This window comes from Polypterus senegalus, chromosome 6 (genome assembly GCF_016835505.1).
Source record: "Polypterus senegalus isolate Bchr_013 chromosome 6, ASM1683550v1, whole genome shotgun sequence".
Lineage (NCBI taxonomy): Eukaryota > Metazoa > Chordata > Cladistia > Polypteriformes > Polypteridae > Polypterus > Polypterus senegalus.
The window spans coordinates 2,091,014-2,107,306 of NC_053159.1; the positions used below are offsets into that span (position 1 = coordinate 2,091,014).

The 16,293-nt window shown below is 43.9% G+C and overlaps 1 protein-coding gene across 1 annotated transcript in view; it reads right to left on the reverse strand.

The window, feature by feature from the left end:
* Nucleotides 1–16,293, reverse strand: part of LOC120530497 (high affinity cGMP-specific 3',5'-cyclic phosphodiesterase 9A) — a 76,357-nt gene that overhangs the window by 4,437 nt on the left and 55,627 nt on the right. The window contains exons 11-13 of the mRNA XM_039754926.1: nt 15,952–16,054; nt 11,232–11,336; nt 5,663–5,809 (exon numbers count right to left, since the gene is read on the reverse strand). Coding sequence (XP_039610860.1) covers nt 5,663–5,809; nt 11,232–11,336; nt 15,952–16,054 — 355 coding nt within the window. The remainder of the gene's footprint in view (nt 1–5,662; nt 5,810–11,231; nt 11,337–15,951; nt 16,055–16,293) is intronic.

Below are 16,293 nucleotides of genomic sequence, written 5' to 3' on the forward strand. Positions count from 1 at the left end.
CAATTACTTTTTCACACAGGGCCATGGAGGTTTGGATTTTTGTTCTCCCTAAATAATAAAAACCATCATTTAAAAACTGCATTTTGTGTTTACTTGTGTTATATTTGACTAATGGTTAAATGTGTTTGATGATCAGAAACATTTTGTGTGACAAACATGCCAAAGAATACGAAATCAGGAAGGGGGCAAATAGTTTTTCACACCACTGTATCTTCATGTAGCTGATGCAGCAATGTTTTTGTCTTGTGTTTTTTTTTTTTTTTTGTGTCCCCCCCTCTCTTTCTGCAGGTCAAGAAGCGGATTCTGGTTCATTTATTGTTTATTCTATACGAAAACCCCCCGTCCCCCTTTACCTCCATCTCCTCCTTTTCTCTCTTCTTTTTCTTTCACTTTTGTCTCCGTGTCCGATACGAATCTTAAAAACATCTGAAAATATTTCTAATAAAGTTTTGGTATCAGGCGTGACGTCAGCAGAAGCTGTAACGCTCCACCTGAGAGAAAAACTGTAAGGCTAGTCGCCGGCATTCAGACGTCAATTCTGATTGCTTCACAGCCGAACAGGACACGGTAAAAAAAAAAAATAAAATAATGCACCTAACCTGCATGTCTTTGGACTGTGGGAGGAAACCGGAGTACACGGAAGAAATCCACACAGACACGGAGAGGACATGCAAACTCCACGCAGGGAGGACCCGGGAAGCCAACCCAGGTGTCTCCTAACTGCGAGGCAGCAGCGCTACCCACTGTGCTACTGTGCTGCCCCTTAAAATATGTTATTCTAGCCTAAAAAATGTATTGAAAAATTAAAACATCCATCCATCCATCCATTGTCCAACCTGCTATATCCTAACACCAGGTCATGGGGGTCTGCTGGAGCAATCCCAGCCAACACAGGGTGCAAGGCAAGAACAAGTCCCGGGTAGGGTGCCAGCCCACCACAGGACACACACACATGGGACAATTTAGGACCGCCAATGCACCTGACCTGCATGTCTTTGGACTGTGGGAGGAAATCCACACAGACACGGGGAGAACATGCAAACTCCACACAGAGAGGTCCCAGGACTCCTTACTGCGAGGCAGCAGTGCTACCACCGTGCCACCGTGTCGCCCTTTAAAATATGTTATCCCAGCCTAAAAATATTGAAAAATGAAGACAGTTTCTAAATATAAAGGACACTGAGAAATGACAGTACAGTCTATATGCCATTTGTTTCAAGTAGGATTGACTACTGCAGGGTCTCTGACTGATGGGAGTTTCCTGCCACAATGTGCCAAAATGAGCTGAAGCCTTGCTGAGGCCTTGTGTTCAAAATGGCTTCTCCCTAAAATGTTAAGTTGGCTTAAGCGCTTGTAATCGTCATCATCGTGATGGTATTATTGGCCATTTTGATATTCTTCATTGTCGTATTTGTTGGATATGTGAAAGTCTTTAAAAGAATGTTTCCTCGTTCATTCACATTAATGCTGTTATTCATTTAGCTTATTGTTTTTTTGTCAAAGTACCTTTTGCTATGTTTGTGGTCAGTGACTTGCAGCGAGGTTCATGACTGGTGACTCCTTCAGAGTATATCAAATATATGAACCCCAAAAGAGTCGCTTATTGACTATTCAACTGGCAGCCTGCACATTGACTACTGGTTATGTTTCATATCTCATCAGCATTCTTCACACACACATCTACTGTAGGCTGGCTATGAAAGAACGGCACATTTATAGCAGAGAGAGCGCATTTGCTCCTCACCCTCCACATGTTCTAAATTTGCCGTTGCAATTCCACAATCGGGCGGCAGAGTGGCGCAGTGGGTATCGCTGCTGCCTCCCAGTAAGGAGACCCATCTCGGTTCACTTCCCAGGTTCTCCCTGCGTGGGGTTTGCATGTTCTCCCCGTGTCTGCGTGGGTTTCCTCCCACAGTCCAAAGACATGCAGGTTAGGTGGACTGGTGATTCTAAATTGTCCCTAGTGTGTACTTGGTGTGTGTGAGTGTGTGCCCTGCGGTGGGCTGGCGCCCTGCCCGGGGTTTGTTTCCTGCCTTGCACCCTGTGGTGGCTGGGATTGGCTCCAGCAGACGCCCATGACCCTGTCGTTAGGATATAATGGGTTGGAAAATGGCTGACTGACTGGCATATTTTAAATAGTGTTGTAACGTCTGCTATAAAAGACATGCTGGTGCCAAAGATATAGTGGGTTGGATGATGGATGGAATTCCACAATTCATACTCATTCAATACAAATGAAAGTATAGAGTGGTGTACAAAAAAAACAGGTTTCAATTTTGACATTAATTGAAATAGTTATTTTTTAAAGCTTTTAATTCTGATGCTTTAATCAATTTTAATACAGTAGGAACAACAAAAGGATAACAAGAAATATAAAAGAATATTTTATTTAAGGTCAAAATTTAGTTTTAAATATTGGATTTTTTTTTTCTTAATCTGATCCAGTTTTTTATAAAATTGAAAGCCGTTTATGGTCTTACCTTTATTTGTAAATGACGTCCACGCGCCTATCCTTCTCCACGAAAATCTCCTTCACTTTCTTGTAAAAGTCCCTCCTTATTTTCCTTTAGTTTTAAAAATCTTAATCTTCCATTTCGGTAGTCAGTTGGAACAAAAAATAAAAAATAAACGGCCCGCTGCAGTGCATTTGACTTTCTGATGTCGCTAACTTATCGGTGTCTCTGCGTAGAAGAACAGCAGCAACGAGCAGCTGCTGGGCTCACATGCGCCCCCTTCAGGGCGGCACGGTACTGTCCGCCTCACCTTGCGCCTTTTCACTGCGGTTTTATGTCTGATCAGCGAGACGTTCATTAAAGATATCAGCCGGACTGTGGAAAGTCAGGGTGTATAATAAACGTGTCTGCGCACATTATATTGACGACATGCAGAGAGACAGCGACAGGCACGCGCCAACTGCAGCCAACAAGCCGGTGTGTGACGTAGAGCGCAGTCCGAGGGGAGGTGAGGCTTGTCACTGCCACACCTCGTGTTTCTATCCCGTGTTTGAACAGGAAATGCACAAATTCAACGATTTTGGCTATAAAAATTATCAAAATTATTGGAATCATACAGAAAACAAATTTATAGCACAGACCAGTGGACACATTTATGTTATCAGAATTAGGTTTTTTATAATGACAGGTGAGAGTCTGCCTCACCTGCCTGCCCTGACCGCACGTCCCCGTTTGTTGTGGTCACCCAAGAGGCCCATCACACAAAGGGACTGCCATTTGTTCCGTAAAGGCTGAGGAAAACCCACAGTCCTTTGCTGTTCATTAAACGGGTTAGGTGGATGGTGAGTTCTCCACTGGTTTGTTTTTTTTTTTCCTAATTGCTGATTTTCTGGATTTTGGTGAATTTGAACTCTTCTTCTTGATTTTCCCTTTCGAATCTCATATTGGGACTGTGATTGCTATTTGGATTGCCTGTTTTGAAGGCATTGCCTTCTGTGTCTTTTGTGCTCTTGTGCGTCTAAGTAATTTCATTTATAAAGATTCCATGTTTGCTCTTTTCATTACCAGCTGGGGTCTAACAGTTTTCCTCCCTCGATTGGCCATTTTTGAGACTCTTTGCTAAAGAACTGCTAGGTTGGAGCAGTGACTTACGTTTTAGCTGATTGAGATCATTGATGTGAGGTAGAATGCCTACTGGGGCCTGGGCAGGCTCGTGGCCTAGAACCCCTGCAGATTTTGTCTGGGTGTGTTTTTTGTGTTTTCTGTCCTCCCTGGCCATCGGACCTTACTTTTATTCTATGTTAATTAGTATTGCCTAATTTTATTTATATATGTATATATATATATACATATTGTGGACTTTGGCCGGCCGTTCATCCCGGCCAATACCACTATGCCACTAGATGGAGCCCTTCCAGCAGCATGGAGGTGCCCAGAATTTAAGCAAGGCATCATCGATATTTGAGTTTTCCTTCACAGCCCCTACCATGGGGGCCACAAGGAGACGCTACAGGGAGGCTCAGAGACTTGTATTTGCCCTATAACCCGGAAGAACGTCCTAGTCACATGGACAGAGGAAATGACACGCTTCCAGGATGAAAAAGAAGAGGTTTTGATCTGACCCGGAAGTGCTAGGAAATCACATGGACTGAGGGTTCAGAAGCACTTCCGGGTCAAGGACTATAAAGGATTGTGGGAAATCCCAGACGGATGAGCTGAGCTGAGTGGCAGGGTGGCAACGCGTCTGGGAGTTGGAGGATTGTTTATTGTATTTAATTATTAATATAGTTTATGAGTATTGTGGAGAGTAGGGTGCTTTGTGCACTTATCTCTATATATAATCTTCATTTGGATCTTGATCTTTGTTTGTCCGCGAATGAATTAGAAGAAGCAGCACTAGATGGCAGTAGAGAGACAGCTAAAACATAGGCATTGCATTAAGAATCTCCTCCAGGCTTATACTACTGAAGACTGCAGTGCGCCAGTCACACCTCAAAACACAGACATTCAAACTAAACAAATTGTTGTGCTTTAAATTAACTAAAGAGATCTTCATTTAGATCTTGATCTTTGTTTGTCTGTTAATTCCACGTATGCGTAGACCACCTTCAAGTTTAGTACGCTGTTGTTACTCACGGATGTCAAAAATATGCCTGAATAACGAAGGGGTGGTGGACAGCGTTACGCTGGTTAACTCCTGAGGCCTGGTTAGAGAATGAGATTGCTGAAGATAAAAGGTACGTGCCTACGTAACATATGAATGAAAGAAAGACAGTGGGTACAATGAATGACAACGTAACAGCACGTTCTGGAAATTCTTATTGTTACGTTGTAGCCGGCGAGTGCTGCGCGTCTCACAGTTGTACCGTGGCTTGCTCACATGTCAGTGAAGTGATCCCTATTTATACTTTAAAGAGCCTGGATACCTACAGTATGTGTCCCCCTGTTATAACCATCGCTCCGTGTATATTGCCTTACTCTTTGGATTGCCACAAAGCAACCTGCGAGATTGGAGAAAGGCTGAGAAGACATCACAAGAGGAAACGATAGCGTCGTGAAAACGAGACGGACTGTGAACGGACAGAAATAGAAATGCTCCTACACCACCACATAATTACGATTCGGACAGTGATTACGAGTAGGCCGTTCCTATCGAATCAACGTCCAAGGGTTTTCTTTTGTAATTTTGTTTCCCTTATAAAAAATCATATTGCTGTGCGAAGGCCCCAGTTCACGACTGGCAGCCGCGTTTAAACAGGGAGCCCTTCACAGACACAACGTAGTTGGGCGCACATGGCTAGTTAATTATAATAAAGTCAACTTTTGGACTTTTATCTGGCGTCTGGCGACTGGTCTGAGGGTTCAAGGGGACGACAGCGCCCCATAATCTGTCACTATATATTTATTTTTCATCCTGTGAAGCAGTTTGAGCTCCGTCATTTGTATGAAAACATGCTATAGAATAAATGGTGTTGTTGTTCTCACTTGTGGTTTTGACATATTGGGTTTTGTTTTATTTCCGAGCTCTTGTAGTACGGCCTGTGCATTTCACGTTCTGGTCCTTTCCCCCCCTTAGTCTGTAGACCTTAACTGTTTCTAAGGAGACTAATAAAGCTTTGAGGGCTCCTAAGTGGTCCATCAACACCTGTAAAGGGCCCAATTTTTTCACCCCACCCAATTCCATCTCCCAACATTGGCGCTCTTCTTACCTCAAGATCTGGAAAAAGGCTGGCAAGCTCAATGAACAGAGGCAGCAGTACGAAGCGGATGAATCCAGTTTGAGAAGATGGCTTAGTCACTTTATCCCTGTCCATGAAGGGGGACACAGGAAGGCCTTCCAGTTTCTCCAGATCACTCTGGAAAAGAAATGTTTGGACATGTCTGAAAGTGCGGGACGTTTATAAGCACTTTATGCCTGCGTGGTAGTGTGCAAATCTTCTATTTTTATCGTTTACTGTTGAAATCACATTTCTATACACTTTTTATTTAGCCTGTTTCTGCGCTGACCCCCCCACCCACGGCCCTTTACAAGTGCACAGCCATGTTACAATTTGCTCCATTGATTTCTTTGAACTTATTTCCTACTTTAGACTGATGGTGGTGAATGATCTTGCAGTGCACATGTTTTTATTTTACCAGTTCATAAACGTGTATTCAATTCTTATTCTTGTGAGTTTACACCCTAGCCCCCCATCACCTCTGCCCCCTTCCTCCACAATCGCTCCTCTCTGTCTCTACAGCCCCTTTCTTCTCCATTTCTTTTCCTGCTCCTCCATTTTTTCTGCTCTTTCCTTACTATCATTTGCTCTCCCCCAGCAGAAGCTTCTTATGTTTCTATTCCAGCAAAGCTTTCTACTTTTTCAAACTGGAAGTCTTCATTCTATAACCTTGTCCATCTTGATTTATCCACATCATAAAGCCTCACTGGGCACACGTGGCTCCATGCTGTCCAGTTAGTCGAGAGCCGATTAAGGGCTGGTCAGCGATGCCTCCATTCTTCTCTAATTCCCAACTTGTCTTCTTTCAATTTTGTTGTGTGCTCTTTTATGTTGGCGGTCTATACCGGTTGTCAACTTCATATGGTTTTCCTCCTTTTCCCTTTTTTTTTGATGGGAGGAAAAAATAAATACAGTGGTGTGAAAAACTATTTGCCCCCTTCCTGATTTCTTATTCTTTTGCATGTTTGTCACACAAAATGTTTCTGATCATCAAACACATTTAACCATTAGTCAAATATAACACAAGTAAACACAAAATGCAGTTTTTAAATGATGGTTTTTATTATTTAGGGAGAAAAAAAAATCCAAACCTACATGGCCCTGTGTGAAAAAGTAATTGCCCCTGAACCTAATAACTGGTTGGGCCACCCTTAGCAGCAATAACTGCAATCAAGCGTTTGCGATAACTTGCAATGAGTCTTTTACGGCGCTCTGGAGGAATTTTGGCCCACTCATCTTTGCAGAATTGTTGTAATTCAGCTTTATTTGAGGGTTTTCTAGCATGAACCGCCTTTTTAAGGTCATGCCATAGCATCTCAATTGGATTCAGGTCAGGACTTTGACTAGGCCACTCCAAAGTCTTCATTTTGTTTTTCTTCAGCCATTCAGAGGTGGATTTGCTGGTGTGTTTTGGGTCATTGTCCTGTTGCAGCACCCAAGATCGCTTCAGCTTGAGTTGACGAACAGATGGCCGGACATTCTCCTTCAGGATTTTTTGGTAGACAGTAGAATTCATGGTTCCATCTATCACAGCAAGCCTTCCAGGTCCTGAAGCAGCAAAACCACCACCATATTTTACTGTTGGTATGATGTTCTTTTTCTGAAATGCTGTGTTCCTTTTACGCCAGATGTAACGGGACATTTGCCTTCCAAAAAGTTCAACTTTTGTCTCATCAGCCCACAAGGTATTTTCCCCAAAGTCTTGGCAATCATTGAGATGTTTCTTAGCAAAATTGAGACGAGCCCTAATGTTCTTTTTGCTTAACAGTGGTTTGCGTCTTGGAAATCTGCCATGCAGGCCGTTTTTGCCCAGTCTCTTTCTTATGGTGGAGTCGTGAACACTGACCTTAATTGAGGCAAGTGAGGCCTGCAGTTCTGTAGACGTTGTCCTGGGGTCTTTTGTGACCTCTCGGATGAGTCGTCTCTGCGCTCTTGGGGTCATTTTGGTCGGCCGGCCACTCCTGGGAAGGTTCACCACTGCTCCATGTTTTTGCCATTTGTGGATAATGGCTCTCACTGTGGTTCGCTGGAGTCCCAAAGCTTTAGAAATGGCTTTATAACCTTTACCAGACTGATAGATCTCAATGACTTCTGTTCTCATTTGTTCCTGAATTTCTTTGGATCTTGGCATGATGTCTAGCTTTTGAGGTGCTTTTGGTCTACTTCTCTGTGTCAGGCAGCTCCTATTGAAGTGATGTCTTGATTGAAACAGGTGTGGCAGTAATCAGGAAATTGAACTCAGGTGTGATACACCACAGTTAGGTGATTTTTAACAAGGGGGCAATTACTTTTTCACACAGGGCCATGGAGGTTTGGATTTTTTTTCTCCCTAAATAATAAAAGCCATCATTTAAAAACTGCATTTTGTGTTGACTTGTGTTATATTTGACTAATGGTTAAATGTGTTTGATCATCAGAAACATTTTGTGTGACAAACATGCAAAAGAATAAGAAATCAGGAAGGGGGCAAATAGTTTTTCACACCACTGTATATATATTTTGACGACTGGGAGGGGGAGATTATAAAAAATACTTCTGTGTTCTCTTACTAAACTATTCCATGTCTAATATAGGTGCTTAAATTTTTGAAATATGATTAATATGATTATTATATTATAAGAAATACAAGTAACCTGTAGAGGAAGCATCTCCAGGGATTACTGTGAGCAAAAGATGAATGACCGGGAGGCGAAATGCCTGACAGAACTGCAATACGTTTGTAAGGATTTGTTCCTGAGTTTCCATGTATTAATTCCTGTGATCTGAACCTTCCTTGGTGTTTTTTTTTTGTATCACTTGTCACACACGTGCGATTAGGTGCCAGTCAAAAAGCCCAAAGGTGAGTGAAATGTCGCGAGAAGAAGGATTGTCACGTGGTGCTTACCTGAACCTCTTCTCTCAACAGGAGAACCGAAGAAAAATAATTTGCGCTATTTATAGGCTTCAAAATGGCCGCCGTGACATCACTTCAGGTGACTCCATATGGCATCACTTCCGGCTCTCACCTTGGACATCACTTCCGGTTCCTCCCCCTCTACGCCATTTCCTGCCAACCATTTCCTGTTCCCATCATCCACCATTCCATAAAAACGCCATTTTGTCAATGCCACACTGTCATCTGTTACAGTCCATGTACTTTTGATCAACCTTTTGCATCTCCTGCTTTCATTTGTCCGCAGGACGGTCCCCAAACCTTTATCTTGTGAAGATTCCTTTTTGTTGGTGGTATTTCTTCCACACACTGGATTTAAATTTAACTTTTCATTTTGATAGTTAATCATTTTATGGACTATTTCGTCTGCCATTTTAGGTTTTTACAATCACCAGCATTCTGAGCTCCCATTGTTAGGGGTGTTAGAGAACTTTGATAACAATGCAGGGGGCTCACAGTTGTGTCCAACTCCAGGCCTGGTGGGCCGCAGTGGCTGCAGCTTTTCATTCTCACCCTTCTCCTAATCATTGACTCCTTTTCCCTTCATTTTAATGGTCCTGTTTTTAAGGATTCAGTCCTCTGAATTGATTCGTTTCTTCATTAAATGGCAGCCAAACAGAAATGAGACGTGAAACGAGCCGACAGACGAGCAGCTAAACTGGGACAGCAAACTCCAGCCACTTTCACTCCAACCAGTTCCTTAATGAGAAGCCGATTCTTGCTGTTAATTAAACTCGTTATTGAAAACCACGACTTGTTGCTGCTCTCGCTCCGCCACAGCAAGTTGTTGATTTTCAGTTTTTCTAAGACCACCGTCAAGATGTTTTGGTGACCTGAGCAGACCAGCATGGCCGAGACCCTCACCTTTCTTCATTTTCAGATGAGCTGATCGTGTGGCGGCTTGTTTTGTGTCTCAGCTGCTCATTTAAGGAAAAAGGAACCACTAAGGGGGTCCGAGTCACGTCAATTAAAATGAAAACGGCTCGCTAATTAAGAAGATGGTTAGAATGAAAGCCTGCAGCCACTGCGGCCCACCAGGACCAGAGCTGGACACCCCTGGACTAACAGGTCTCCCAAGGAGTCACTCCCTCGCGTGACCTGTGGATTCCAGATGGCTTTTCCTGTCATTGTAGCCTGCCGTTTGGCCCACTTGTACGTTAAGAGTTTTTCTTTGTAGGTCATCCAGCTGAGGGACAATGAAACATGATGGCGATGTCAAATTCAGAGCAGACTTCCGCTGACGTCAACAGAGTGCTAGTTGTGGTCACGTGACATGGCAAACACAAAAGGCAGCTGAAACAATAAAAAATATGACACTCTGCAAAAACACCGAAAAATGGATTCAAACCCCCAAAGAATCGATTCTCCACAATAAAAAGCTGCAAATGAGCACAGAAAACAAAAGAAATAATAACGAGTTATTGCACCTCCACATGACAAGTTGTCAGGAACACAGAAGGCGAACACACCGAGCGGCCCGAGCGCCGACTCTCAGTGATTGTCACGGGTCCTGCAGGGCAGCAGGTTGGTGACTTGCCATCGTAGTCCCAGCTTTACAGTGGATGCCATGTTTCTGTCAGCTGGTCCTGTGGGCTGTTTGCATATCGTCTCGTAATATCTTCAGATATCAAGAACCTGCTACTACACTGCAAGTACTTTATGAGAGAACACAAATTAGCTCTTATGGTTTTTTTCGGCCTCCCATCCAGAACTATTTTGAAGCAAGCCAGTTAGCCCACATGCCATCTTAACGCATGGGCACGCTGGGCAGTTGCTTGGGGGCCCCACGGGCACAGGGGCTCCATGCTAATCTCTGTATGTTGTGACTTGCCGTCAGTAAATACATATTCATAAGACTTTACTAAACTATGAATATTTGTGATTGTGTTACAGGTGGCATTCACCTCAGATTTAGTCTCGCGGTCACCTCTGCCACCTCACGTGCCTGTCTGTGTGCGGATCTCACGCGCGACGTCATGTAAAGACGTACATGTGAACGTCACTTCAACTCAATTCTCTGCACAGAAATTTTGCAAATGTTTGTGTTGAGCACTGGATTAATAATCAATAGTTCATCGTACTTTCATGCTGTGCCGTCTTCATTTGTGCAGTTTACCAGTTGAGTGTCATTGACTGTACATGTTGAAATGTTTGTGTTTTTCAAGGCTCACATTATGTTGTTCTAAATGTTTGTGTTGACTCATCGTTGCTGAACAGCATGTTTTATAATGTTTAAACACTGATTTTGTTGGAAGTACCAATACAATAAGTACTGTACAGATTTCATTTTTATTCCTTTGACTGGTTGTGTAGGTAGGGACCCCAGTGCACTGCTTTCTCCAGGGGCCTATAATGCTGTTAAGACAGCCCTGACATTACAAAATGATCTGCCATTACCGCGTTAAGAACCAAGTGCACCTGCCAAGGCTTCTCCCAGTCTTCCCTCATAACTTTCACTCCTCTAGTTTTTCGGCAGCATTTCTTCCTGCTCCTTCATTCAAATGCAGATACCTGATCGAGAGAGTGGACAGCAGATTGTCCCACCTTCTCTTTCCCTCCCAAATCTGACCATCCAACCTTGCCTTAGCCCTGGCAACATGTGATATTTGTAGACGGGACGTCACTCACCTGGTTAAAAAACTCCTGGAGCAGACAGTCGAGCCAAGGTTCAGCAACGTCCATCGGCCGGGCCTCATTGGAGATGTCACTCACTTTTATCATTATCATCATCAGCTGTGAAATTCAACACAGGACATACCCAGTTGGTAGACCATCCATAATGGCCCACCAACATCTGACAAATTTTAGCAAAACAGTTTCCTCTTGTGGGCGGCATGGTGGTGCAGTGGGTAGCGCTGCGGCCCCGCAGTTAGGAGACCTGTTTCATTTATTTTGTGGAGTGAGAAGTCAAGCAAAACGAGCCCTTTGATTGGCTAACTACAAAGATTACAATACGCAGGCTTTCGAGGCAACACAGGCCCCTTCTTCAGGCGAGATGGAATCAATTACGTCAATTACAAACAATTACACACCAATTTCAATTCCAAATAATTATAATTACAAAGCAGTGGGTAGCGCTGTTGCCTCGCAGTTAGGAGACACGTCTGGGTTCACTTCCTGGGTCCCCCCTGCATGGACTTTGCATCTTCTCCCCGTGTCTGGGTGGGTTTCCTCCTACAGTCCAGAGACATGCAGGTCAGGTGCATCGACAATCCTAAATTGTCCTGTGTGTGTGTGTGTGTGTGCCCAGCGGTGGGCTGGAATATAGCGGGTTGGGTAATGGATGGATGGATATCTTCATTTTTCAATATTTTTAGGCTGGAATAACATATCTTAAGGGGCAGCATGGTGGCACAGTGCGTAGTGCTGCTGCCTCGCAGTTAGGACTTTCCGGGTCCATCCAGCGTGGAGTTTGCATGTCCTCCCCGTGTCTGCGTTGGTTTCCTCCCATAGTCCAAAGACATGCAGGTTAGGTGTATCAGCCATCTTAAATTGTCCCTGGTGTGTGTGCCCTGCGGTAGGCTGGCGCCCTGCCCGGGGTTTGTTTCCTGCCTTGCGCTCAGTGCTGGCTGGGATTGGCTCCAGAAGACCCCCGTGACCCTGTGTTAGGATATAGCGGGTTGGACGATGACTGACTGACTGACTGACTGAATTTCCTCTTGTGAAGGGTGGACTGAATGTGACTCTTCTGCGAGCAGATTTTTGAATTTCTGCAGTTTCCCCGGTTGGGTTCAGCTTTTATATTTTAATGTAATGTTACCCCCCCACTCCCTTATTTGTCTCGTGCTTACATTTTTTGTATTGTTTGTGTTCTGCCAGAATGAGTGAGACAGAAAATAACTTCGAATGTGACCAAAAGATAAGACGCCAAACAGAGGCAAGGCAAAGATTTGTAAACCGGCAAGTCAAACACACAGCCATCAAGCCAAAAATGAGCACTCTAAATCGTAATCAATATTTTGTTTGCCAAGAACACAATCTAAAGAATAACACGCCATCCTCTTTGTTTTCACTCTAGAAATACAGATAACGAAGAAGTGCATCATGGGACATGGACACCGGCTTGCTGATGATGTCACTGATGAAGTGTATCCGGTGCATTTGCTTAGAAACTCGGCAGCAACGGCTCACTCAATGGCTGTGCCTGAGATAAAGAAAATGGAGCAGAAAAAGAAATGCGCAAAAAAAAAAATGATAAAGCTGTTAAAATAAAATTAGACATGATTCAAAACTTATTATGAGCCTGAAAAAACTCACCAAGATTAAATAGAAAAGACAATGTCAAAACTGTGGGAAATTTTGCCCCTCACTAATCTGTGTGACCCTCCAAGCCCGAGTTCTGTTCCACCCGTTGCCCTCCTTAGCTGGACCCTCCTTTTGTGGTTCATTTTATTGGCTCTTTTATTCATTTTTGATGTTTGCCGCTTGTTTTTGTTTCCGTTCTTGGTTTTGTGGGCTGCTTTTGGAAATGGAGGATTAACTTTTGCTTCATTTATTTCATGGAGTGAGAAGTCAAGCAAAATGAGCCCTTTGATTGGCTAACTACAAGGATTACAATACGCAGGCTTTCGAGGCAACACAGGCCCCTTCTTCAGGCGAGATGGAATCAGTTAGGTCAATTACAAACAATTACAAACCAATTTCAATTCCAAATAATTATAATTACAAAGCAGTGGGTAGCGCTGTTGCCTCGCAGTATGGAGACCCGTCTGGGTTCGCTTCCTGGGTCCTCCCTGCATGGACTTTGCACGTTTTCCCCGTGTCTGCGTGGCTTTCTTCCCACAGTCCAGAGACATGCAGGTTAGGTGTATCGACAATCCTAAATTGTCCTGTGTGTGTGTGTGTGTGTGTGCCCAGCGGTGGGCTGGCACCCTGCCCGGGGTTTGTTTCCTGCCTTGTGCCCTGTGTTGGCTGGCATTGGCTTCAGCAGACCCCTGTGACCCTGTAGTTAGGATATAGCGGGTTGGATAATGGCTGGATGGATGGATAATTACAATTACAAAGCAGTGGCATCAATTACAAACAATTACAAACCCAAAGCAATTACATGGTACCACCTCATCTGAAGAAGGGGCCTGAGTTGCCTCGAAAGCCTGCGTATTGTAATCCTTGTAGTTAGCCAATCAAAGGGCTGTAATGGCTAACTCGGTACAACACCCTTGTACTTCATCTATTTCAGTAATTTGTTTAGTTAGTTTTGTTTTTTTGATTAATAGCTTTTTTTTTTTGGACTTTGTCATTCTTTCTCTCTTTCTTGACTTCTTTATTCATTTAAATTAATACATTTTTGTTGTTTAGGCCTCTGGCCTTTTTTTTTGAATTATTAAGAACTTTTTTGAGTTTGGTGTGTCTGAATTACTACATTGGTATCTTATACATAAACGTCTGTGTGTGGAAGTGTGTCTGTCTGTCTGTCTGTCTGTCTGTCTGTCTGTCCGGCCCGGACGTGAGAGGCGGAGTCAGGGTAAGAGCTCCTCCTCCGAGGAAACAGAAAACTGGCTTAGCTGCTAATAACTCAAGCGAGGCCAACATGTCAGCAAAATGAAACCTCAGAAGAAAGACAAAGTTGCTTAGCCGCCAACAATGGAGAAACGGTATCCCTTTTACTTTTCCTCCCGCCGCTAATGCACAGGCGTGGCGAGCGCGTTGGCAGAACGACTCCTCCTAGGAGAGTTCCTTTCAGTTATCTCTACATTTCAGTTTTTTTGTCTGACAATTTCAATAGTTTCTAGGACCCTGGTACTTTTTACAGCACAGGCTTACACAGCTAGTACTAATATAAAGGTTTATTTTATATTAGTTATTTTACTTTATTAGCTATTATGCCAGCAGACATAGGATGTACGAAAAATGAAGTAGCAAATGCTCTCAAGGCCTTTTCACGTATGAATGAGTGGACTGTCTACAATAAGTATATAAGTTTAATATGCCACTGTGCTCGGTACAAAATCTATTTTATAAATCCACTCACATGTACAGCTAACACAAGGCCAGCTTTAGCACACTGGGGCTCATCATTTAGGGCTGCTTGGCAAGCATCAGAAGACGAGACAGGGCCAAACTGCGAAATGGGCCTTGTACTATTTGTGTGTGTCAGAGTCAGCATAACATTGGATCTTCTTTTCCGTGTTTGGAATAACATGATTTACCTGCACATGAAACCTTGGAACACACCTTTGAAGCCGACGGACAGATGGGAGATGCCGTCATCCGATCCGGAAAATCCTTCTAACGCAGCAACGAATACGGCAGACTCTACATAAGGTCATGTCATGGCTTCCTCGTCCGCTATGCTGCGTAAACCGTCATTAAAGAAAGCGAAGTTATTTCTCCTATGTGATTTCTTACCGCCGTATCACTAAGGGAGGAGTATCGCCTTTTAATATTATATCTATTTAGTTTCGGGTTATGTAACACGCCGCAATTACAAAAGAACTTATTCCAGCCAGGGAGCTAGCGCCCCCTGCTGGATTCAGTGCCTCTCAGTGTTCTGTCTAAAGAGAGAGGCCAACCATCCATCTATCCATAACTACAGGGTCACGGGGGTCAGCCGGAGCCAATCCCAGCCAACACAGGGCGCAAGGCAGGAAATAAACCCCAGGCAGGGTGCCAACCCACTGCAGGGCACACACACACACACACACAGGGACAATTTAGGATCGCTAATGCACCTAACCTGCAGGTCTCTGGACTGTGGGAGGAAAGCCACGCAGACACGGGGAGAACAGGCAAACTCCACGTGGGGAGGACCTGGGAAGCAAACTCAGATGGGTCTCCTTACTGCGAGGCAGCAGCGCTACCACTGCGCCACCGTGCCGCCCAGAGAGAGACCAATGACAGAAATGAGCGGAGGGTGTAATAGACGGGAACTGGACCGAGGTCAAAACAAGGAATCTTTTGTCAAAGCCCAAAACACAAATCGAAAATTCAAATTCTTAAGTGGTGATGCCAGTGATGAAAACAAAATGGCGTCACAGTAAAAGTGAAACAAATATTCAGCTTTGGTGGGACGCCGGGCCTCTGTGCTTCAACACGGCATAACAGATATACAGCATGATAGTTCAGGACAATCGCTAGAACATCCGCAAACAAATGACAAATCTCAGCGATCATAATACCAGTTGGTATGCAGACTATTAAGGAGATATTAAAATGGTTTAGAAGACTGGGATCTTGCCAACATTCAATTATATGAAAAGAAGATCTGATCAATCAAAGTAACCATAGGGCAGTAAATCTGTACCACTGTTTAAATGAATGGATGCCGTTATTACGAGAAAGATGACGTGCCACCATGTTGGGGTTTTGTTGTCATGTGTGGTGAGGGTGACACATTGCGAGCACTCACAACATCTTTGTGGTCCTTGTTGCTGAAGTCAAACGCAGGCAGGAGACTCTTAAACTGGTTTAGAATTTCGTTGTGTCGAGCCATGTCTGTAGCGAGGATGCACCTGGAAAGATGGAAGAAACAAATGTGAGTGGACTCCATAACCTCTGCAAAGGTGCCATAATGTAGCATGTAGAGAACATTCTGACATGTGCGTAACTCACTTCAGGGTTTTGGGAGGCGAGGCTGAGCAGGGCAAAGGGCAGGAGCCAGTGCTGGATGGACCCCCGAATCACACACACAATCAGACTCACACCAGGGCTGGAATCACTGGACCACCATATGATTGTTTTTTTGTAATAA